Source organism: Oryctolagus cuniculus, chromosome 1, assembly GCF_051225735.1.
Source record: "Oryctolagus cuniculus isolate XC-2025 breed Fujian yellow rabbit chromosome 1, ASM5122573v1, whole genome shotgun sequence".
NCBI classification, from domain to species: Eukaryota; Metazoa; Chordata; class Mammalia; order Lagomorpha; family Leporidae; genus Oryctolagus; species Oryctolagus cuniculus.
The window spans coordinates 51,043,369-51,068,941 of NC_142867.1; the positions used below are offsets into that span (position 1 = coordinate 51,043,369).

Below are 25,573 nucleotides of genomic sequence, written 5' to 3' on the forward strand. Positions count from 1 at the left end.
GCAAGAGCTTTATATAAGTACTTAGAAGACCTTGATTTGAATCCAGAGTCTACCGTTTTCTTGCTACTTCAGCTTCACTGTCTCATCTATAAAGTTAGTTTTCTGTGTTTCCTTGTACATAAGACAAGAATGGTAGCTACTACACATGTGGAAGAATTGAATAAACAATATACTGAAATACATTTTGCTGTATATTCATGAGTTAACATATACAAAGATATGGAATAGGTGTTTGGAACATGGAAGCATTATACCGTGTTTTTATCCTTTTCACCCATATTACTTCAGGTGGGAGAATATAGACACTATCTTTATATTCAGCATAGGACATCAGAAAAGGCTCTGGTAATAGATGCTGTCAGGTTCAAATCAGATCCCAGCACCACTTACTAGCTATTATCGATGGGTGATTTATTAATATCATCATGTCATAATACATCTGGATATACTGATGATCGTGTGATTATTGTGAAAAATAAATGAAATACTACATTTTAGATGCTAAGACCAGGATGTGACACATTAGGTTAACACACACTGGTATTTGGGAATTCAAGAAATGTTTCTGGAGTTATATAAAGATCACATCACAATATGATAGCATTAAAACTTTCAGAAAGATTCAGAGATGTTTTGTGAAAACAATCAAAAGCTCTGACTTTTGCATCTGCCAATTTCGGTAGTATAAATTCTCCCACCAAGGCCAATTTCCAGCTAGCTAACGTGAGGTCATTGAATGTTCAGTTGGGAGAGATTCTCTCAGCTATTCCTTGAAGGCCAGTATGAGTCAGCTGTAGGATATCACTGCTTTCAAGCATCCTTTTGAAGAGGAATCACTCAAAAAAAACCTTCATCTTAGGATTCTATTCACCAGCAGGTGAACAGGAGATCACACAAGAGCAGAGGAGAGGCCAAAGGAAGCTGAGATTCTGGTGTCTTTGGAAATATTTTTGAAAGTCATTGTGATTTCTTATTAAATCACTCAGAACTTGATGCATTAATGTACCTATGAAAACAAGACAACTCTACGCAATTTTCATAGTTGGAAACATTTTTGTGGTATGAAACCTTGGGAAACAAGAATTTAGTTTAAGACACAATTTAATCAGAAAATCCAAAACACATTTTGCATGATTCTATTTATTAAAGAACAAACTTTCCTTCCAATATTCTGTCCAACTATGAAATTCATCTTACATTTTTGGAAAGAGTGAATTCAACTTTTAAAAAATTTCTGGACAGTTAAAATACTCTGTTTCCAAAAGTTTTAAAAAATGATAAGTGAGAGTAGAAAAAACAAGATGAAGTGAAATCGCTCATGACAATCTGTCATATAAACCATTATGCATTTCAACATCTGCAACTGAAAAGCCACAGAAGTCAAAAAATAAAAACAAAAAAGATTCCAAGGACCACAGACTGTTAGATGATGTTGTATAACATATTACCCCCTATTTCATGTAAAAAATAAATTAAGTATAAATAAGGAGGTGAGGAGAGCTGGTGTGTACTCAGGTGTGTCCACAGTGTGTACTCAGAGAGGGCATGAGTGGGGTCTGCGGCTTTCCTCTCCAACAGGCGCTACACAAAACTCTCCTCCATGTTGCTGCAGAGTAAGAAGGAATCCACAAGCCGGGGCTGGACCAGCTGCTGGAAGTCAGAGTCCTGGAGGCCTTCAGGGCAGACCCCAGCCAACTGACGCAGAGCAGCCTGGGGAGGAAACAGAAAGATGACTGAGCCAGGCTCCAGGGCAACGATTTCCTTCCACCACACGGAGAGGTGCGTTTCAGGAACAGTGTACTCACCAGATCATTTGAGCTGCTCACTATGTGGACCTCCAGGAAACTCAGTGATCATTTTGGCCACCTGGACACCATGGCAGTTTTATCACATGGTCACCCAGTTTCACCTGCACCTTGGTTACTGTGACACATTTCATCTGGAACTGTCTTAACGACTGATAATAATGGCCTTGCTGCAGAGACAGTCTGACCATCTGCTGTATACTCAGAGTTCCTGTGCTGACCTCAAGCTTCTCACACAGGAATAGAACTGGCTTCTGGTGTTTCTCTCCTACACTGGAGTCTGAGCTCACCAAGGGTAGAAATCCTGTTTTATATTTCTCTCCCCCATCCAATCTACAGCTGGCACCACAATGTTCACCATGGCTTTAATACATTTTTGCTGAAAAGAAATGAACATATAAACTGCTTTAAAGCTGAGAGAGCAACCTGAAACTGTAAATGTGACCCACGTGCCTTCCTTGACCTGCTTATATTGACTGAAACACACGGCATCCTAAGTTCTCCACGAATATTACATCTTTCCCTCTTCCTAAACAAGCACATTGAAGGTACAAGGCACCCCTCCTCACTCACTCCTGGAAAAGCAGGGAGTCGAGGTAGTACCCAGAATGGCAGAAGAAGCAAAGAAGGAAGGCATGCCAATACTTACTGAATATCCACACACAGTAGTCTGTTCATTCCCTACACCATTCTGCAACTCACTTTGGAAACAAGAGAATCGAGGTTCCGACAGGAAAAGCAGCCTTCCTCAAGATCACTCAGCAATCTTACTTCAGGACCTTCTGACCTACACACACAGGTAGGATGCTGCAGCCTAAGAACTCTGTTATACCGAACAAGGCAGGAGTAGAGTTCATTACCTAGACATGGCAAGTAGCCTGTTGCTGAGGAATCTGACCAAGGGCCAAGAAAGAAAGGAGACAGTGGTTTGAGCCGACTGATGGAGTCACAGTGCTGGCATGTCTATGGCAGATTAAGTATAAGGAATGTGTGCCTCTGTACACATGAGCAGATCTGAGATACTGGCGGCACAGAGGTGACTCCCCAAGGCTGGCTTTACTCAGTCTGCCTGCTTCTCCTAGGATGTAATTTACCCCAAGGGCTGAGCTCCATAGCACTTTTGACCCCTCTTGGGGCTCCAAATGGAAGGAATACCCAGTAGGGATGGAATTGGGGAATCATTTTACATGTGAGGATAGGAGGCCCTGGGGCATTCTGCATCATTAGAGGTAAAAATAAAGCAAGAGGGAGAGGGGACAAAGAGAGACAAGGAAATAAACAGAAAGCAGGTTGCAAAAGATGATAGCAAAGAGACAAAAAGAGGCAACAGAGAAACAGAACAGAAAGTAAATGCACAGAAATGAACTTGGTAAAGAAAAAGACACCAGGCATGAAAGGGTGATGGAGACAGCAAAGAAAATAGTAACAAAGGGAAAGTGCTTTTGCTGGGAGAGGGACAGGAGACAGGGAGGAGGAGGGGAGGGGGAAGAGAGGAAAAGGAAGTCGAGGGGGCCAAGGGGATGATGGGTGAGGGGGACAAAAAGAGGAAGATGGGACTGGCACCGCGGCTCACTAGGCTAATCCTCCACCTGCAGCGCTGGCACACCAGGTTCTAGTCCTGGTTGGGGCGCCAGGGTCTGTCCCAGTTGCTCCTCTTCCAGTCCAGCTCTCTGCTATGGCCAGGGAGGGCAGTGGAGGATGGCCCAAGTGCTTGGGCCCTGCACCCACATGGGAGACCAGGAGAAGCACCTGGCTCCTGGCTTCAGATCAGGGCAGCACCGGCCATAGCAGCCATTTGTGGGGTGAACCAACGGAAGGAAGACCTTTCTCTCTGTCTCTCTCTCTCTCTCTCTCACTGTCTAACTCTGCCTGTCAAAAAAAAAAAAAAAAAAAAAAGGAAGATGAAGGGAAAGAAGGAGAAAGTGCTAAGAGAAGAGACAACCCTTGGGAAGAGGGAAAATGGAAACAGATCCTCTTCTCTCCAGGGTCCCCAGAAAGTCAGCCAGACCTGAACCCCACACAGCACAGAGCACCCACTCCTCAGTGTGCACCACTCTCAGAGGACCCTGCACCCTTCCCTGGCCTTTCTCAGCCTCTGCCTCCCTGGGAGTGTGGACAGCCCATCCTCCCAGAGCCTCCTTCCCAGACGGCCTGAAAACACCCAGGGATGAACCAAGCCCAGCAGCCCACTGACAGCTGCTTCATTAAGGAAAAATCAATTCTGTCTGTGAAAGGCGATCTTCGGTGCCACCTTGCCAGACGCGGAGATGGTAATGGAAATTTCCTCCCTCCACCTGAACAGAGGCCTTTGGGGCTGGAAAGAAAGCTATGGGGAGGAGCAGGAAGGGTAGCTTCCAACTTCGTCTGCCAGGCAGGGCTCCTAGTGGAACCCATGTCACCAGCTGGGGATTGTACCCAGACATTGCAACCCTTCTGAAGCCAAGCCACAAACACCCACCATCACTGGGGGCTGCAGGTGAGTAGACAAGTCGGCCAGTCCCAAACTGAGGCAATAAACAGGCACCAAGCTCAAGATCCTATGGAAATACTAAGAGCTAAGGGCCCTTGTCCTAAGGAAGCTTCCCAGGCCAAAGGGAGAAATAATGCTTCCCCATGGGTCAATATAGTGAGACCAGGGCCACAGATGACCAGAAGAGAAAAACTGTGGCTGGAAACAAGATAATGTGGCCCTAAAGTCCAGACTCCAAGAGGCAGGCAGGCCTGTTTGAATTCTGAGAGCTTCCCCTCACATCACAGGGAACATGGTTAACACAACCTGTATCAGACAAGGTGCAACAAATCCAAGGGGGGAAGCCGGGGAACTTCTGTGTGCTCATTGTCTTTGCACCACAGACAGCTCCTGGGAAACTTGATGTGGAAGAGGCATTCAGATCAGAGCCCAGAATGATGGCAGGGCTTGAACTAACAGCTGTGGGGAGGGCACTTACCTGGGGCAAGGGCAAGGCATGGTTCAGGCTTGGCCAAGTTGAACAGGGCCTAGAAGCCACAGATCTCCGGACCCCAAGATTGGGTTAGGACTACACTGTCAAGGGCTGAACAAGGGCCCACAGATAATGGGCAACCATGGCAGGGTTCATGGACGTGTCATGATTATGAACTGTCGTTAGGAAAATTAACTCAGCAGTCACACAGAGGGTGGATTAGGGAGGAAGAAGCTCTCCATAGCATCTACCGACTCATTCACAAGAATAAATACAGTTCCCTTTCCACCTGAAAGTCATTGTAGACTTACACACAGTAGCCAAGCCCGCTGTGTGCTCTCCTTCAAGTGAATAGTAAAAATGACAATTGTCATAATAAGCCATCATATCTAAATGGGGCTTTATGACTACCAAAGTGTTTTCAATGCTAGCAACATTTCAGACTCAGGCAGTTACCAGCGGCTGAAGCTGTGAGGACAATCACAGCTGGGGCTGTCATTTCATCTTCGTCAGCTGTTGATTTCCCCCCATTTTGCTCATTAGTTGGGGCAGAATTAAGAGAGTCCGTGAACCTGCATAAGAGTTACATCCTTATTTCAAACTCTCAGTGAAACTTAGTGTTTCCTTCTGTTGCGAATGTAGCAACAAACCAGTAAAAATCAGATATTTTCATATCCCATGACTTAAAACGCCTCCAAGTAGCATTCACGGCAATCGGTAGTCAAGACTACAATGCTTATTAGACCCACTACTAGATCTGACTTAATGTTGATTGAAAAGCACATATATCATATGGTTAAATATTTTAATATATTTGGTTTCTTTCTTAGTTCTACACAGTTTATGCATTTAAAACAATATTCTGGGGTGAGGACTTGGCACAACAGTTAGGTTGCCAATGGGGACAACTGCAACCCATACTGGAGAATGTGGGCTCAAGTCCTGGCTCTGCTTGTGATTCCAGCTTCCTTCCTGCTCATCATACCCTGAGAGGCAGTAGGCAGTGAGAGGGTCAAGTAGTTGTATCCCTGCCATCCATAAGGAATACAATTCTGGGCTCCTGGCTTTGACCTGGCTTAGCCCTGGTTGCTGCAGGTATTTGGAGAGTGAACCAGAAAATGGAAAATCTTCATCTCTACCCCTTCCCTTGCCTTACAAATAAAATGGAAATAAATTTTTTAAATGTTCTGAAAGGGATCCATTAGCTTCACTAGACTGACAAAGGTACAAAGAGTTCAGGTTGCTTGTGTGACCCAAAGTAAAAGCTTCAGGAGAGTTGAGATTATCTTATGTTTCCCCCAACAGCTGTGTCCTCAGAGCCTAGAAAAGCTAACAGCACATACACTCATCCAGTCAATATTTACTGAATGAAATTTGTAGCACTTAATGACTTCCGCACTGTCACATGGCTCACCGGTGGTAAGACCAGGGCAGGTCTGACTGCAATGCCCTGCCATTTCTACAACCACACAGCACACACTAGGAACACCCAGAAATGAGATGCTCTTGGTAAAAATATGATGGGGAAGAAGATAACTCTGAAATGGCTTGCAGGATCTTTAACTCCTTAAGTGGCTCCACCTTTGTGTTCTTGAGGACCAATGATTTGCCACTGTCTTCTGGAAGTCCCATCGCTGTGATGAAACAATGGCTCCCATGATATCCAGGGAGGAACATGTGAACAAGCATGCTCCCCACCTGGTACCACTGATTCTTTCACGGTGGAGCCTCAGCGGCAAGCGGCTGAGAGGGGACTTCCCAGGATGCATTTTCTTGGGTTCAAGGTGAAGACCCTGGTAGCTGGCTAAGTAATCCCTGCTGTCCTGTCATGTTCCCTCTTTTCCTATTCCACAAAGGAGGAGCCCAGCAGAGGGGTAGAGGGAGGCTTTTCTCACCAGGTCCACTTGGCGGTAGAAAGGAGATACCATATGCTAGCTCCCCGGTTCTGCAGGAACCATCACAACCATACCACCACCTAGCATTCCACCTACCTGCTGCTCTGGTTTGATCTCTGTTTCCAGAATCTAAAAAGTTCATGGTTACTAAAACTGTGATAATAGGATGGGGGCCAGTTGCTCAGGCCCTATCTTTCATACATATGACCTCACTTAATTTTCATCACAATTTTGTGAACTGAGCGAAACAAGGATGATAATTATCACCATTTCAAAGAGAAAAGTTGAACGGAAGAGAGATTTCACTGGCTCACCCTGCATATGCAGCTCTCCAGGCCCCTTGTCTGCACTCTCATGGGCCCAGGAAACAGCTGGGGGAAGAACTTACCAGGCAGGCCACCAGCACAGCGTCACTGCTGTTCCTCTCCGACGGGGACCTGCAGAGCTCGATGAGACGCGACATACCTGTGGAAGAGCCAAGGAGAGACTCAGGCTCGGGATGCGAAGACCAGGCCAGACTGACACAGAAGCACTGGCTCTCTGCATACCCATGCCACACACGGGCCCTGCACACACAGGAGGCTCACCGGGAGGGCTCCAGCCTGCTGCAGAAGGGGACTGAGCCCACCTCCAGGAGTCTGCGGCGATTTTCTGCTGACCAACAGGAGTGGCACAGTGCAGCCAACGCCTGCAGCCCAGCAGCCCAGCAGCCCCAGCTATAGCAGCTGCACAGGCCCCGCCCATCTGAGAATGCAACTTCCTATTTGAGCACTTCCGACTTGAGCAGTGCTGGCTCTGGCCTTTATGTCTTTACCAGAGGAACTCCCCAGCCAACATTACATTTTTTTCCACAATTGCATGTTTCAATCAGAAAATATACTGTAGCTAAAATTATTGAAAACTACAGATTCTAACCATGCTTCCTAGAACTTTACAAAAGTTAAATAAGTGATTTTCAACACAGATTTAAACTATTTAAGAAAGCATAAGATCATAGCAAAAGGTATGTAGACAGCATCTGCGTGTTTTTCCTGCATCCGATCTCTCTAAAGCAGGAACCCTCCGCTGCCCCGGGTACCTCCTTCTCTCTCTCAGGGTACCTCGGTGTTTGGTGGCACTACTGGGCCTTTCCCTGCCTCCACTTAGAGTGCCCCTCCTCAGCATTCACACCAGGATGACTCCCCAATGATTCACCTCCTGGCTAAAACCTCTTGACTCGTGGAGATACACACGCGCTCCTTCTCCTGTCTGCCTAATTTGCCATGCACGCTCTCTGAGCACTGCTCCTGTAGCCAAGTGCATATCTCCTCATATCTCTCACCCCCATGAGGCTGTACGTCCCTGGGGTCAGGAAAAAATTATATCTAATGTTTCACAACCTGCAGTCAGAGCTTAGCACAGAGCGAGTGAGCTGTAAATATTTGTCATGTAAATAAGTGACTAAGTAAATGAATAAGTGACTTAATGAATGAGTTAACAGTGAAGAAATGGGGGCTGACGCTGTGGCATACTGGGTTAATTCTCCACTCGCAGCACCGGCATCCCATGTGGGCGCCAGTTCTAGTCCCAGCTGCTCCTCTTCCTGTCCAGCTCTCTGCTGAGGCCTGGAATAGCAGTGGAGGATGGCCCAAGTCCTTGGGTCCCTGCATCCACAAGGGGAGACCAGGAAGAAGCACCTGGCTCCTGGCTTTGGATCAGCCCAGTTCCAGCCATTGCGGCCATCTGGGAAGTGAACCAGCAGAGGGAAGACCTTTCTTTCTGTCTCTCTCTCACTGTCTGTAACTCTACCTGTCAGATAAATAAATAAAGATATTTTAAAAAAATAGTGAAGAAATGAAGTGATGAATGAACAAAAGGACAAATTAATGAGCAAATGAATAAGCAAGGAAATGAATTAGTAAGTGAATAATTGCGTAAATGTATAAATGAACAGTGAATGGAAGTATGGGGCCCAGGGACTCCACAGGTGAGTAATTGTCACAGCCAGCTTACTTCTCTGGGTTCCTCCCTCTAGGTGCTGTGCCCTGAGGCTCTGGCACAGCCTTTCCCAGCGCCCCAGCCAGCCCCTGCCCATGTCCACTGTTGCCAGCACACAATCACTCCAGCCACAGCCAACACCACTCACAGCTGAGACGCACAGCTTCCCGGGCCACCTCTGGGTCTCTGCTGAGCCGGGCCAGGGTCACCGCTGCTTTCTGCTGGACTCGCTCACAGGCTGCCACTTCGGCGGGGGTCCCAGACCTTGGCTTTTCAGACAGCATGCCCATGATGAGCTGAACCCCTAGGCAGGAAGCAATGAACACTTGGTACCCACAGGGCCAAGCTGACAGAGGCTGCAGGGCTCAAACAAAAACTGCCAGGGAACAAGCGGAATAAGGCACCTCCTCTCCTCCTTCCACTCCCTGGGGGTGTCCCTGGTTTCAGGTAACAAGTCACTATACTTGGAGGGGACATGGAGGCACATATTGATTTTTCCTAACCCTTTGAGAGTTTTTGCTACATGCCTAGCGCTGTGCTAAATGCACAGTAAATGCACAATCCTCTAAAACCTCCCAGTAGTCTCATGAACTAGTACTGTTATGATTCTACTTCAACGCCTGGAGAGAGGTGAACTGTCTCACCCACAGCCACTTAGTAAGTGGGGAGCAGGTGTTGGAACTCCAGTAACTGGTTACTCCCATCACTTCTTCAACCTCTGATGCTGCTTGCATCTGAGACAGGTCCAAGGGTGCTAAGTCCCCTGACAGAAAGCGACCTAAACCTAGACTGGACATTCACTAGATGAAGTGTTTTAGAGTAGACTCAAGCACTGGAAGAAGGTGGAGTGGTCAGAACAGGTGGCTTAGGCCCTTAGATGGCTCAGAAGCCTTCCCCAGAAACCAGATCCATCTTCTGATTGTTCTACAAACCAGCGTACCCACAGGCACGTCTGCCTGCCTGCCTGCCTTCGCCCACCCTCTCTGCAGGAGATTCCCCTCTCCATCCTAGTCTTCATTGGAATAGCTCCTGCTCTGCAGCTTTGTGGCAAAAACCCACCTTCTTCATGCAGCCTGTGACTTAAACCGTGGACTCTCAAAGTCCAGAAGGACTCCTACTGTCTTCCACTGGCCCCTCACTGCATCACCACCATTGCCAACTGCCCAAATCCTGCCTCACTTTTGTAAGTAGCCCCCTTATCAGACAGTCTTCACTTAAAACCTGGAGATGGCCACTGACCCCTGGAAGAGCATGCAGACTTGGCCCAGTGCTAATTCTGTGCCAGAAACTCTTCTAACACACATCAGTCCTCACATCTTCCCTAGGAGGTAGGGCCTGCTGCTATTCCCATTTTATAGATGGGAAAACAATGAGGTCACACGGTAAATAACAGAGCCATATGGTCTCTGCTCTACCACTCTCTCTCCATGGCATTATTGTACTGTGGATGTCACACTTCTGTCTTGCTGTCACTTTTGTCAGCTTGGGCTCTCCTTCCAGGCTGTGAGATTCTCCAGGACAAAGGCAGGTACATATTTATCTCTGTGTTTGCTTGTTAAGCACAGTGCTGGGCACATGGCCATCTCAGGAACTACTGGCCGAGTCAGCCAGCAGCCCTTCATAAACCACAAAACCATCTACAGACGCCAGCCATTGCAATCTCAAATTCATGGGCCTGGGGAGACACGCTCCCACTGACCATTTGAACCTGCCACTGACAGAACAGGGCACAGATGATCCCTCTCAGCCTCTAGGCCTCAGCTGGCTCAGCAAAATTTCTCATTATTAGCTCAATCACACAAAATTAACACAAAATGATGCCTTTCAATTAGACACAGAGCCATGGGGGATGGGCAAGGGTACGTTTGCTAAGGCAGCAAGGCAGGCTGGGCTTACCACTAGCAAAGGCAGCCACCAAGGCTCCCAGCTAACTCAGCCTCATTAGCGTCTCTGGTTTCCAACCAGTTGCTAATTGTTCCCTTATTATCTGTCCCAGGAAGCCCTCGGCGCTTCCTGTTCCCAGCTGCAAGGCAGTCACCTTGTCCTCCAGCAGAGGTTGCTCAGATCAGCTTCCAGGGCAATGAAACCTGGCCCCACCTCCACTGGATCTTAGGGACACACTCAGCACAGAGCAGAACAGGGGAGCCAGTGGGAGCAGACGTGCTCGTGCTCTCACTGCAGGCTCAAGGCATTCCGACGACCTGACACCCACCCTCACCCCTTCCCAGGCACTTTAGTTTTCTCCTGGGGGTAAATCCAGTAAGATGGAAACGATTTAAAGTTGGAATGCATCCCCTCTGAAAAATATGTGTACTCTGGGATCCTAATACCTGCCTTCTCCTCACCACCACCCATAGCCCCTTACCCTGGGGCTACCCCCCTCCCCCGCCTTCTTCTCCCTATGGTACTATCACCATATGACATTCTCTATCTTCTTGTTCATTGTCTCTCACTAGACTTTCAGCTGCAGGAAAGCAAGCAAACATTTACATATTGACCCTGCTGCATACACACTTATGTTTGTGCAAATGTGGAGACATGGGTATTTATGCACCTATACCTATGCATAAACATTCCTATCAGCATGAAGGCATGTGGCTCCCTATACCCAGATGACCCATAAAGCACGCACACTGCTGCAGACACACCATTTTCCTGAATGATGTCAGAGGCACACTGCTCCAGGACGGACATGTTTGCCAAGATGGTCACAATCTGGAAAAGAAAATTGGGAAACTAAGAAAATGGGCATCGCTGATCCAGATGGAGCTCTCCACAGGTGGTCAGTCAGGGGCTCAAAGCATCCCTTCATCCCATGACTCCTTACTGTCCCCCTGGCCACTCCTCCTTCCATCCTCATGGGCTCCTGCCACCAAGATGTGTTACCCCAGTGACCAATGTCCATTCACCAGCAAATGGTCCTGATGTCCCTCAAGAGCCCCAGGACCCAATGGAGAGAACAGTGACACAGGTGACACAGGGGCCCTGCCATTTTTCTGCATGGCCCCTCTGATCCCAGACCTTGAAATACAGACAGGATGGGCAGGTTCCTGGCCCCTCTAACTCTTCTGTGCTGGCTCATCCTTGTGACAGCTAGCACCTGCCCTGGATTGGGTTCCCCCATCTCCACTTCTCCATGACACTGTCTCCCACCTACTCTCAACCTGAAGTGAATGGAGAGTAAGGTCAAAGTAGAGCACTCTACTCCAAGCATCAGATGTTGCCTGGAATCTGATGAGGAAGTTCACACTCGCTCTGCTTGACAGGCCTGTGGTCTGAAAGCCTTGTATGTCATCCTACAGAAGTCCACAGGAGGGTGGGTTCTGCCTATAGGAAAGGGGCACTGACACCAGGTGGACTGGAGCTGTGATTACAACTTCATGATCTTCATGAGCTGCAGTCCTCTTTCCTTGAACTCCCCGGCATAGTCAAGAGAGCACAAAATTGAATTAATGGGCCAATAAAGGACCTATTCCAGGGACCCCAAACTGTCAAGGTTCCCAAACATCACTGGAATATATTAGAAATGTAATATCTATTAACTCAGACACTACTGGCATAACCAGCGAACTGAAAATTCACTCACTCTCAGGAAGCAGACAGCACTCTGAAGTGCTAATTAAAATAAATAGTTAAGCAAAAGAAAAACCCTTCTCCCAGGTACAAGTCAGTCTCTCCTCTCTCACTCTCTCTCTCTTTCAGATTCATTTTATTTATTTGAAAAGAAGAGTGACAGAAAGAGAGAGAGAGAGGAGAGAGAGAGAGAGAGAGAGAGACTCCTCAAATGGCCACAACAGCCAGGGCTGGGCCAGGCCAAATCTAAGATCCTGGAGCTCCATCCTGGTCCCCCACATGGGTGGCAAGGGTCCCAGCACTCGAGCCAAGTCCCACTGCTTCCCCAGGCTCATTAGCAGGAAGCTTGATCCGAAGCAGAGCAGCCGGGACTGAAACCAGTGCTCTGATATGGGATGCCAGGGTTGTAAGCAATGGTTTGCTTTGCTATGCCACAATACCTGCTGGATGTTCTATCTGTCTTTAAGTGTTTCTTCAGAGTGTCTGGCACAATCTAAGCAGAGGTGGTGCCCCCAAATCCAGGACAGTGATTTGCAGTCTTCTGAGGACAAGCTAGGCAGCTTCAATTCTGAAACTGGGCAGCAACATGATCTCTACTAAGAATGATGAATACGTCCATTATTCTGGATAATCAATGCACATAAAATCTCTTCTTTTACACAGAAACTTAAGAAAAGTTTGCCATCTCAATAGAATGTCTGCTTACCCCTTCTCTAAATGCATACTGAAGAAGGAGACTGCATTCCTAAGCTACTGTGGCATTTGTATGTGTCAGCAGCCCCTTCCATCTCAGACTTGGCCAGGGATCTGGATGGGGAAGCATGACTCCAATGGGTAGCTGGGGCAGAGACAGGAAAAAGACCTGGAAACTTTCCTGAAAGCAACCGTGCAACACTGGATGTTTTAAAATGGAAGTGACAAACTCACAATTTGTGTTTCAGAAAGATAATGAATTAATAGAGGTTTAGTTCTTAGAAGCTCTTTTTCTCCTCTTTCAGGACTATGAGTGCTTATAGTCAGTAAAAGGAGTTAGACAAAGACAAAACCCATCCTTCTGTGGACTTCTATAGGACTGATATACAAGGCTTTCAGACCAAAGTTTAGTCAAAGGCACAGTCAAAAAATGCAAGATTCCCAAGAGGCATAAAATGCAGAGTCTTGCAAGAGAGGAGAAATAAGTCAAGTTAGTGACAGATCGGAGTTCATTTGGTTTCCTCTGGGCTGTTACTGCAGCAGGTATCATCAGCCTGGCCTATCTGAACAAAGACACCTGCATGATATCTAGATTCATGGAGGAAGGGCAGGAGGGAGGAGGGGGGAGGGGGGAGAGAGGGAGGGAGGGAGGGAAGGAGGGAGGGAGGAAGAATGGAAGGAAGGATGGAAGGATGGAAGGAAGGAAGGGAAGAAGGGAAGAAGGGAGAAAGGATGGAAGGAAGGGAAGAAGGGAGAGAAGAGAAACTTTTGTCTGCAGCAACGGGTTCATTACATGGCAATTATTAGCTGTGTCACAGGCACAGGTAGGTCTTTGTGTCAGACTAATTTAGATCCTGTTAATGAAAATTACTTCCTCTTTACAGAGCCTATACCCCATGTGGTTTTCTGAGGTGCAGATGAAGTATTCAATTAAGCACAATTTGAATAAATGCCAATTATGATCTGCTTTGAGTCCCCCTTATGCAACATCTTTATGTGTACCGTGATGTGGAGGGGAAAGAGGTCAATGCCTCTTCTCAGAGCCAACTCCACGGCTGAGATTTTAGAGACAACTGGTTTACCCGGCTGCATGCAGGACAGCAGCACTGTCAGGGAACAGCAAGCAGAGTCAGGCAGGCAGCTTTCCCTGGTCCAGGCTAGTTCAATACTAGCTGATGATGTCAATTAGCTCCTATTTCCCATGAGGGGAATGACACTGTTTCCCCTGCAGCTATTTGGTGAACACAGAGGATATCATCAATGGGAGAGATGCTAGGTGAGAGGTAGTGTGGTATTGGGCTAGTCAACCAGATCAGCCTCAGTTCAAACACTCGCTTCACTTATTTCCTGTAGGGCTTTGGCCACATTATCTACCTTCCATGTCTTGGTTAATGAAGGTGTGTCAGTTTCCTGTTGCTGCTATACATAACAAATTTCCACAAAATAGTGCCTTAAAACCACACATCTTTATCTTGCAATTCTGGTGGTCAGAAGTCCTAAATGGGTATTAGGGAGCTGACATCAAGTGGTTCATGGGACTTCATTCCTACTGGAGGCTCCAGGGACCTAAGTCCTTGCCTTTTCCAGCTTCTAGAGACTACTTACATTCCTCAGCTCTTAGCTCCACCTCGCTTTCACCACTGCTTCCTTAACTGTATCTTGCTCTCTGACTCTGACCCTTCAGCCCCCCTCTTATAAGAATCTTTGTGGGTCTGGCGCTGTGGAGTAGTGGGTAAAGCCACCGTCTGAAGTGCCAGCATCCCATAAGGGCACCGATTCAAGTCCCGGCTGCTCCACTTCCAATCCAGCTCTCTGCTGTGGCCTGGGAAAGCAGCAGAAGATGGCCCAAGTCCTTGGGCCCCTGCACCCACATGAGAGACCCAGAAGAAGCTCCTGGTTCCTGGCTTCGTATTGGTGCAGCTCCAGCCATTGCGGCCATCTGGGGAGTGCACCAGTGGATAGAAGACATCTTTTTCTCCCTCTGCCTCTTCTTCTCTCTGTGTGTACCTCTGACTTTCAAATAAATAAATAAATCCTAAAAAAAAAAGGAACCTTTGTGATTACCTTGGGCTCGCCTGGATAATATTCTCATATCAAGGTCCTTAACATAATCACAATGTGCAAGACCCTTTTGACACATAAGATAATTTATTCACAGGTATGGAAGAGTAGGAAATGGAATCTGGCACGGCCATTATTTGGCCTTACTACAGGAGATAGAAATAAGATAATATATACAGCCAGCACCGTGGCTCACTAGGCTAATCCTCCGCCTGTGGTGCCGGCACCCTGGGTTCTAGTCCCAGTTGGGGCACTGGGGTCTGTCCAGGTTGCTCCTCTTCCAGGCCAGCTCTCTGCTGTGGCCTGGGAAGGCAGTGGAGGATGGCCCAAGTCCTTGGGCCCTGCACCTGCATTGGAGACCAGGAGGAAGCACCTGGCTCCTGGCTTAGGATCAGCGCAGCATGCTGGCCATAGCAGCCATTTGGGGGGGTGAACCAGAGGAAGGAAGACCTTTCTCTCTGTCTCTCTCTCTCACTAACTCTGCCTGTCCCCCCCCCCCAAAAAAAAAAGAAAAAAAAAACAACAAAACCCAATAAGATAACATATACAACTATTATGATTTATTGTTTCACTAAGCACTCAGAATCTGTGTTAAATGAAATGAACATCACACGACCCCAGGGAGCAGAGTCTGAAAGGACTCGGGCCCTGAAGGGCTATGTCCAGATGCACTAACTGAAATGACAGAATCGCCCATGGGGCCAGGCACTGGTGTTGCCCAAATGTGCTGCTCGTGGGAAATCCCTCCCAAAGGGAAGTAAGATGTCAGAGGAGGAGAAGCCCTTCTGACCAAACAAGTAATTTGGTGCCCACTACCTTCTGGGGCACTTTGAAATTGTTCCTCCTTTGGCTTCTAAAGGTCTTAGAAAAATTGAGGCAGCTAGTAAATTGACCCAGAGTAGCAGGGGAACCCCCCTCTCCATGTAATTACTTTAAGAATAAAATATCCTGTGCAGTAGGAAGGAGGTTGGTAAAGCCTTTTGATATCCACATATGCAGAGGAACACACTGGCCCAGAGCAGGTGTTCTGGAAACACCTGTCCACAGACCGATGTGAAGATATCGATCAGGCCCACCTCACTTCCTTAGAATGACCTCAGTGGTCAGTCCTGATCACACCCTGACCTGACTCTTCCTGGACTCCCTCTCATGTGTCATATAGGAAACTCATAATGAAGAACAAACCATGTGAAAGATCTGTGAAGAGTGCCCAGGACACCCAAATGGAGACAGGTGCTCTCATTTGACAGAACTTACAACACAGAAAATCTGACATAGATTTAACGAAAAGTTATTATTACTTCTATGCTGTGTAGGAATTAGGACAAAAAGGCCAACAGCGCATATAACTGTAATTAGAATTACTCTTTAATTGCCACATGGAACATTTAGATTTCTATTATCACTGCATTAACTATAATTAACAATGTCAGTGTAGTATTACCTATAGCAGTTTATACTCTTTCATATATGTCATATATGAGTAAGCATGGATATCAAAAAATTTTGCACCAAAATAAACATGTTAATTCCATTTTTCCATGAATTTTGTGAAGTACCCATGTATGTACTTGACAGAGCTTTATAAACTATGGAGGAATTTCAAGATGTCAGTCAAGATTACAGTCCCTACTGGCATTTCTGATAAGTGAACTCCTGCTAAGTGGTAATCAAGGTGGGTAGAAATACAATCTGGTCATTCTAAAATGCCATACAGGGTGGACATTTGGCAGTGGTTAGGACACCACTTGAGATGCCCATGTCCCATATCAGAGTGCATGGTTTGAATCCCAGCTCCTCCACTTTGCCATCCAGCTTCCTGCCACTGCATACCCTAGGAGGCAGCAGCAGGTGATGGCTCAAGTATTTGGGTCCCTGATGTGCACATGGGAGATCTGGACTGAGTTCCAGGCTCCTGGCTACAGCATGGCCCAGCCCTGGCTGATGCAGGCAATTGGGATGTAGACCAGTGGACAGAAATTTTCTCTCTGTCTGAACTGTGATAACTAATAGAGCACCTAAAAGGGGATCTATAGAAGTGAAATTAACGCTTCAAGACACAATGACTTTGAACAGCCCTTGTCTCGACTGTTGAGGAACATTTCTTTTTCATACTATTTGTTGAACTCTTTACTTAGTATAGAGTTAATCATGTGTATAAAGTTCATTGAAAATAGATCTTAGTAAAAAATGAGAATGGGAATAAGAGAGGGAGGAGGGAGAGTGGTGGGAGTGTGGGTGGGAGGGCAGGTATGGTGGGAAGAATAACTATGTTCCTAAAGTTGTACTTATGAAATGACTGAAGTTTGTATTCCTTAAATAAAAGGATTCTGGGGAAAAATTTTAAAAAATGAAAATAAATAAATGAAAATTTTAAAGTAAGCAAAACACCAGATGATATATTTCTATGGGAAATGTATATCACCCTCTATCTCAGTGAAACCAATTAATTTCTGAAGATTATAGAAAGTTATTCTCAGTGAAAGAGTTGGTGTGGGTTAGTCAAGATGCCCAGGTCTCTTCCATCCTGGGTTGTTACTGTTTGATGGGCAGAGCAGAAGTTCACCAACACACAGCCCACTTCCTATCTCCCTTTGTCATGTCTGCTGGATTCCCCAGGCAACACAGTCCCTGGAAAATATGCCCTGGTCATGAGAACGCAGGGCCCACAAATTGCTTGAGCACATCCACCTGCAGGCCACAGTTCCCTCCTCTGGATCAGCAAAAGGGGTGAACAAGTCCAAGCCCCAGGCTTCCCTCACCACTGTGCCAGTGAACTCCTGTAGGACAAATTAAGTGAAAGGGTTCTCGTTAAGATGTCCAAACAAAGGTGGACAAGGTGTAGATTCAAGTCCAAAGAGGCTCCATGCAGCACTGGCATCGTTGGCAGATTCATTACCGGAAGCCTCACGGGAGATTTAATCTCCTAAGTATTTGAGGAGGCGGTGAGCACTTCAGAACCCAATTCATCTTCTTTGTCTTCATTACAGAGAGCCCTCTGATCACCTCAATCCTCCCTCTGCTACAGGAAAGAGCCATTTGTTTCATTAATGGGTACACTCTCACTAGCTAAGTGGTTGCTCAGAGCCAGGGCAGAAGGTGAAGCCACCACGAGGACAGCAGGACGTGCCTGGCTCAGGCAGGGGCAGGAATAGCTTCTGATTCAAGCTGCAGAGAGAACTGCTCTCTGCCCAGACCTTGACCATGTTCTCCTGCTACACTGAGCACCCTCCTTCCTAGGAATCAGTGAGGCTTCGAGAGAAGGCCGGCTGCTCCAGGTGATCAGAAAGGGGTCTCTGCACAGAGTCACAGGATGTCTGAGCTGGGAGAGATCAGGCCCTGTCGGAGGTTCCCATTCAGTGCTCTGTGCTACACATTCAAGTGCCAATACCAACGCTAACCCTGACAGTAGCTTCCGTTGATTTTATAGTTGCTGTGTGCTAGGATCTGCACCAAGAGTTTACACTCATCAGCTTCTTTAATTCTTATTGCAGATTTGAAAATATGTGTTATGTATCTTCACTTTACAAGGGAAGAAAGTGAGACACAGATTGAATGGCCCAAACTGACATGATTATCAATAGGCGAAAAGCTCTGAACTCAGGTCATGTGATTTACCACTGGGTCTTAAATGAAATGACGGGAGTGAGCCATAGGAGAGGCACTTGAAGACACATCGGATAGGTGAGAGGCCAGGCAGATGGAGGCATCCAACCCAGGAAGCAAACAGCTTGAGTAAAGCAGATTACACCTGGTGGGCCTTCCAGCCTCTTCCCCACACCCAAAGGCTGTGAGAGCAGTGGGCATTGGGCAGCCCTCCCTCAGGAACCAACTAGGCCAGTGGTGAGCTCAGTAAATATCTGTTTCTATCACATCTTGTCTCTATGGGGGCTTGTCCAACTGTAAGGAATGAGAAAGGAAGACACTAATCATATCATGCATGGCTCGGTAGGCCAAGCTGAGGATTCGGGATAACTCACTAGTCATGCTTTTCTCTAGAGCAAAAGTTTTGAAAAATAATGATATTCACCATTTACTAAGAACTTAGTAGGAGCTAAGCATTGTATCAGGCCATTACATCTATTTTCTCATTAAACCCTCACAACAAGCCTGCAAGGTAACAATTCACGCCCCAATTAATAGATGAGAAAGCCAACACCCAAGAGGCTGTGACTTGCCCGAAGTCACCCAATTAGTAAATGGCCCCAGCAGAATCAACGCTCAGTCTCCCTGATCCACAGCACACTGCTCCCTTCACTTCATTTCAAAGGTGGCAGTGGACAAGAATCAAAGACCAAGGTCCGAGTCAGACCAGAATTTAAATGCTGGTTAGCTAGTTGCCAACCACACTATTTGGAGGACATTCTCATCTATAAATTGGGGCAAATATCACCAGCATCATAGATTATGGGAACCCTCATATACTAGAAAAGCTCTGCCTTGGGAGGGTCTGTGGTCAGCTGCCCTTCCACAGGTGGTTCTAAGGACAAGAAACAGCTGATGATGTGCTGCCCTGCTTCGTCCCTTTCTTGCCTGAAGCAGGCATTTAGGGAACTGGGCCAATGGTGCCAGCTCGAGGCTAGAGGCCCTAAGAAAGTCTGGGGAAGTATAAACGTGGAGCGTGCCCTCATAAAGAAAAATGTACATGAAATAACAGATTAGGAATAGATATCATTAGATAAGTCAACAGTGAGATGTGGGCTGTGACATATGGGTCTTATCAGAGCAGGCAATTCTAGAGCTCTGGAGCCAACAGGATAGGCCATCCTGGAGGTGCTGGCATAGGCGTTGGAACTCAAAGATGTGTCGGCTTCAACTAGTAAGGTGAAAAGAAACAGATGGGGGGTGGGCTAAAATTGTGGCAGTGATGAACTAGCTTGGGAATTAAAGGACCATCTAACTTACAGCTCAGGTACCTGGTGAAATTTACAGAGCTCCAAAATTCATTAGATCCATCCCCAACATGTATACACTTTGGAGGGGAAATAGACCTAGTAAGGCCAAAGGTGAGATGGCATAAAGTTCTAGAGAATCACAGAACAAAAGGTTTAAAAACCCCACTCATGCAAAGTTTTCAAACCCTTTTAGTAGCAAAACCCTACCTCACCCCAACAAAACCTTACATGGAGCTCAGATATAAAAAAAAAAAAAAAAAAAAAAAAAAAAAGAACTGTGACTGAAATAGAGACTGAGGCCCAGAATCAAGGCTCTGCCACAAGCCCCTAATTTGATGGAGGCAGACAGGGCAGCAAATTCACCACATCATTACAATGTTAGACAGGCACCAAGTCGACTGGAACACAGACCTTCCGAGGAGGTCCGGGAACCTTCCCATGTGTGTCTCTGCTTCCCAAGGTGGACAACCTGAGTGGAGATAGAGGAAGGCCCTGGAGTGGTTGGAATGAGCAAAGTGGTAGGGAGAGGACTCAGAAAGACACTACAGAGCCTATGAGAGCTGTTGAGAACACATTCTTTTAGCTTCCCACAGAATGCAAAGGCCAAAAGTCAAGAAAGGGGATTAACAGAACTCATTACATGCTGCTCGGCATGGTGTCCTCCCTGCCCTAGAAACTAAGTCCTGGCCAGGCTCTGTCTCCATGGTTACAGGCCGGCCTAAGCTTCTCACCTGGTCCCGAGTATAAGGCGTGTCCACTCTCTGCTTGTCACTGCAGGCTTCCAGGAGGACGCGGATGGCATTCAGCTGCAGGAGCATCTCACAGGCCATTGTGTCAAAGAAGGTGATGTTGGCAAGGGCCGCGGAGGCCAGCAGGAAGACTTCACCAGAAGAGGCCTCTTGGCACAGTTCTGGATGGCAAAAAAGATGAAAATAGCTTCAGTGCCCAGAGCTTCATGGAATGACCTCATTTGTTTCCCACGACAGCTCCGGGTGATCATTTGGGCAGGTGTAATAACACTGGTTTTACAGGTGAGGAGAACAGTTACTCTAAAGGGAATAGTATCTGTCTGCATCAGTGGCAGATCTGGAATTCGAAATCCAGTGTGTGACTCCTATTCACTCCTTCACCAACTGTGTCTCAGGCACCTCTGGTGGCAGGGTGAACAAAGAAAGCACAGCTTTGCCTTCGTCAAGCTCTACCCTACTAGTAGCCAAGAGAGAATGAAATTTTAAAGAAGTTTGTAGAAATAACTTCAAGTTCTGATCAATATTGGGAGGAAAATATGGAAGCACTAAGATAATAGCTAGGGACAAAAAGGGTGCATAAAGAATGGGTCACTAAGAATGGGACTTCACAGTTGAGTCCTTAAAAGAGGAAAAGAGCTAGTTGGGGAAATACTTAGGGGGAGAGAATGCTCTCAGCCAAAGGCCTAGCAGGTGTAAAGGCTATGAGGCAGCAAAGACCTTCTAGTCCATTCATGTCTCGGGTAATAGACACTACATTGCTGCAAATGTGCCTTAAGGAAGAGGCAGGCGGAAGGTAAAGTAGAATGATTCAACTTCTCCAGCTGTCATTAGCAAAGCCTCTGTACTTCCTTTTGGTCCCAAGATAAATATTACCCAGCTGAGGAAAGTTCTACACCAAGCCCCTGAATGTCAGACTCTTTGTCCCTAATCCTAGTGGTAATGGCCAGGTCCTGTGACCAAATTCTCCCACTGGAATTCTCCAATCTGGAATTGTACTTAGGACCAATAAGAAAAATCAACCCCATCCCTCTACCACCTATCACATTCCCTCATGGGCTCTACAATACCAGGAATGGACTCTGCCTCAGGAGGAGGCAAAACAGCCTATGCCCACGGTGCTGCACTCATCCCAATGGACCTGACTTCTGATCCTCAGCTCCAACTTGAGGACCAATCAAAGTGTTTCCTGAGCCCAAGATCTTTCCTACTTATAATACCTCTACCAAAATCACAAAAGGAGAGGCCACCATTCAGAAGAACAGCCCCAGGAGAGAAAGAAAGTTCCAGAGACAGAGTTGAGCTGTGTTCTAACCTAGCCCCTAAGGGGTTCTTGACTCCAGCCAGAGAGTTGGTATTCTCAGGTTCTGATACTGCAACTGGCCCCTCTTAGTCCCTTCCAGTGAATGCAGTAACTGGTCCCTGCCTAAAAAGGGACAGATATAGTCACACCTAAAGTGTGACTCAGGCCATTTAAATTCTGAGCACAAAGTAGAAAATTACTGTCCCCATTTACAGGTGCGAAGCTGAGCCTCAGAGGAGGCAGTAGCAGTCAAAGTACCACTTATGGAACGTTTACTCTGTGCGAGGCACTACTATGTATTTTTATCCCATTAAGTTATTAAGTCTTCACAACAGTTCAATTGTTGTCACATTTTTATAAATGAAGATGATAAGTGATTTGCCTGAGCCCTTATGAACAGTAAGGTAATTCCTGGGGCTATGATACCTAAATTCCCAATCTTCCTATACTCCAGGTTGCCCTTGGCTCAGCCCCGCACTGAATCACTGCCTTATTCTCAGTGATGCTCCTGCAGACCTAGGTTTCAGTTCTACCAGGAGAGGAAGGCTTATCTCTGCAAGTCTGCTCCCACAGCCCAGCTGGGGCCATTAAACAATCCAGTCTTGACCTACCCATTCAGGTATAGGACAATAGATTAGCCAAGAAATTGAGGACTCCTTGATTCCCCTCATCCAGTGACTGCTCCATCATCTGGTTTTTAGGAAGCTACTGGTGTCTTCCAACCCCTTCCAAGTTACTTCCTCCATCCAGGCTTTGGGATGAGACTATAGAACTCACCAGCCCAGTTTGCTGTACAACTTCTTCTAGGTCCCCTCATTCTCATGCAGTTGCTGTTGCTGCCGACACAGCAATTATTAACACAACCATCTAAGTGCCTTTTAATTTTGCTGCACATTTATTTGAACTCAGGCTGAGTCACCTGGGATGTGTTAGGGAGATTAAATTGAGGATTCTAGTGACTCATTTATAAATGTTTCCAGGGAATGGCAAGAAACTGGAGAACTACTTCCCACCAAAGAACAGAGCTCTGGCTTCCCGCCCAGAAGATATATTCCATCTGCTGAATCTTGGAGTAGACTCTACAATGCCCCTTATCAGGATGAAATAAGTAGGAGGACTCCCCTACTTCAGGGGGAAATTCAGCATGGGCAAAGAAGCAGGAATGGACATGTGAGAAGAGTGAAACATCATTTGGGCTATATTATGTTTTGGTTCATTTATTTGTTTTTTAATTCGTGATATTTATAAATTGAGGTATTTCCTATAAAATTTAATATTTATGCCTTCTCTGTAAAATGTAGGCATTTCCTACATGGCAACAATCAGATGGAGTTGACCAGTGACTGTCTCCTTTATGTGCTTTTCAATTCCATACAGAACCCAAACCCCTTATTTTCTTCTTCCATCTGACTCAACTCATTGGTGTTTCCTGTTGGTCTCTTGCGGCTATCTGTGCATGAGGCTCCTGGTACAAGTGCATCTTGATGATGTTGTGAGACCTTAAGAGTTCCTCAACCTCCACAGGCCTAGATTTCTTCCCCTAGCGTGATCTCTTGAGCTCCTGCCAGCCATGACTTTCAACAGTTGACTTTCATGGTTTCCCAATTTTTTTGAAAAAAGGTGACACTGACAGATGGATTTCTGCCAGCCTGGCCTGTGGGTACCACTGCCCTGGCTAGAATCATCCACAAAGTCAACTTAATCAATGTCTCCTAGGTGAAAAGTGTTTGCATATCTTAAAATTCTAGAGCTAGAAGGATCCTTGAGAGAAACAGGTTGCAAGCTTTCATTTTACACACAAAGAAAATTGTGAAGTGAGCTTGTGATCTGACATAGTAAGTCAATGGCAGAGTCTCACCTGGTTCCTGCACAGGGTTGCTACCCAACAACTCTTCATAGAATGGAGGAGTGAAAAGACAGAACCCTAAGGTATTCTGTGCTGCCCCTAAATCGGTGTTTTTGCAGGTATTCCCAGCTCTGATATGTTAACTCCAAACACTAGCCCTAAGGTTTCTAATAAAATTAATTAGAGTTCATTTCCAATAAAATGTGGATATAGAGACAGTGACAGAGTTAGGGATAGAAGTAAAAACAAAGACCAGCACCAGGGCCAGTACTATGAAAAGAAAGGAAGTGGCTTGCAAAGCAAGTTCCCTGAGGACTGTTATCCAGACAAATCCTTCTAGTTTCTGCAAGTCAGTAAAGAGAAACTAGAAGAAAGCATATTCTAGATATTGGACTATGACTCTCTTGCCAGGAAAACACACGTCTGCTGGAAGAGTCAAATCTTTCATGGCCACCTGATGAGAAAGCAACAGAGAGATCTCAATGGCAGACTGTGGAAAATTGATGCTCTCAGAGAAGTCACTGGCCAAAATCTTCGCTGCCATATTCTTTGGGTACAATAAATCCTTTGGAGCAAAGTCTATCAGAGGTTTTCTGGTCAAGGATCTGAACCTCAAAATTCAAGGGCCCCTCCTCCATAGACCCCTGAACTCCCTTCTAAAAGGCCAACTCATCCCAACCTGACCACAATTCAAGGTGCTTCTTAGAGGACTCTATGCATTTTCATCTGAGACTTTAGACAATAGAGCCCTTCAAAGCCTGCCTGTGATCCACCAATGGCTGAATTTCAGCCAGTGTGCTCATCCAGGAAATACGTGGGGTGCAATGCTTAGCAGACTGGAAGGCCTTCCTCACCTTCCTGAAAACAACCACCAACGCCCTCTCATCCAGGGGTACCGCCCACTGAGGGTGACTCACTGATGAGGGCTGTCACGATCTCCTCCATGCTCTCCAGGAAGCTACTGAGGTGCTGGGTGAAGGGCAGGTGCGGGGAGGTGACCTGGGCCACCACGGCCGCAGCCTCAGCCCTTGTAGCCTCTGAGTGGCTGTCGTCTGTCAGGATGTCAGCCAAGCACAAAACGCCATCCACCTGCAGATGGAGAAAGGGAGCTTCCCTAGGCATCCTGACAAGGCACCACTGCTCATGACAGTAACAAGACACACAAGTACCCCTACATGTCCAGCCCGGACTTCCTGGGACAGCCTGGAATCCAATGCGGAGCAAAGGACAATCCAGCGATGAGGCCCCCACAAAGACCCAAACTTGAGCAACTGGAGGTTGCTCCTTTGAGTCCACCAGAGATCAGTAACCTCCCATGGACTCTCTACATAGCAGACATCCATACAGTGTGTAGGAGCTGGATTGCAGTCACCCACCACAGCCAAGCGTAGTAGAAAGAGCAACCACATAGAAATTTCACATCCCCAAACTCCAGCCTTGGCCCCCTCTTCCCTGCCTCATGACTTGGCATTGGTCACCCAGCATCTCTGAGACTGTTTCCTGCCCCCTTCAGCAGAGTATGGAGAGATTAAAGAAACAAAGCAAACAATGACTGATCCAGAGGAGACCTCCAGAAATGCTGCCTTCCTCTTCCCTTCCTTGGATTTAGCAGTAGGCCAAACCCAACATCTTTCCTTCTCCATCTTCTTCTTGGTTTGAGTCCTGGCTACTCCACTTCTGATCCAACTTCCTGCTAAAGCACGACCCGAAAGGCAATAGATGATGGCTCCAATACTTGGGTCCCTGTCACCCACATGGGAGACCTGGATGAGTTCCAGGCTTCTGGGTTGGACCCAGCCCTGACTGTTGTGGACTTTCGAGGAGTGGATCAGCAGGT

At 46.8% G+C, this 25,573-nt stretch overlaps 1 protein-coding gene across 10 annotated transcripts in view; it reads right to left on the minus strand.

Moving 5' to 3' along the window:
- Positions 1–1,124: 1,124 nt before the first annotated feature.
- INSC (INSC spindle orientation adaptor protein) overlaps positions 1,125–25,573 on the minus strand; it is a 139,283-nt gene continuing 114,834 nt past the window's right edge. For all 10 annotated transcript variants that reach the window (XM_089328409.1, XM_089328387.1, XM_089328395.1 and 7 more), the window contains 6 exons: positions 24,654–24,825; positions 20,573–20,751; positions 11,268–11,334; positions 8,768–8,923; positions 7,031–7,107; positions 1,125–1,710 (listed from right to left, as the gene is read on the minus strand). In XM_089328409.1, coding sequence (XP_089184535.1) covers positions 1,582–1,710; positions 7,031–7,107; positions 8,768–8,923; positions 11,268–11,334; positions 20,573–20,751; positions 24,654–24,825 — 780 coding nt within the window. In that variant the 3' untranslated portion in view covers positions 1,125–1,581. The remainder of the gene's footprint in view (positions 1,711–7,030; positions 7,108–8,767; positions 8,924–11,267; positions 11,335–20,572; positions 20,752–24,653; positions 24,826–25,573) is intronic.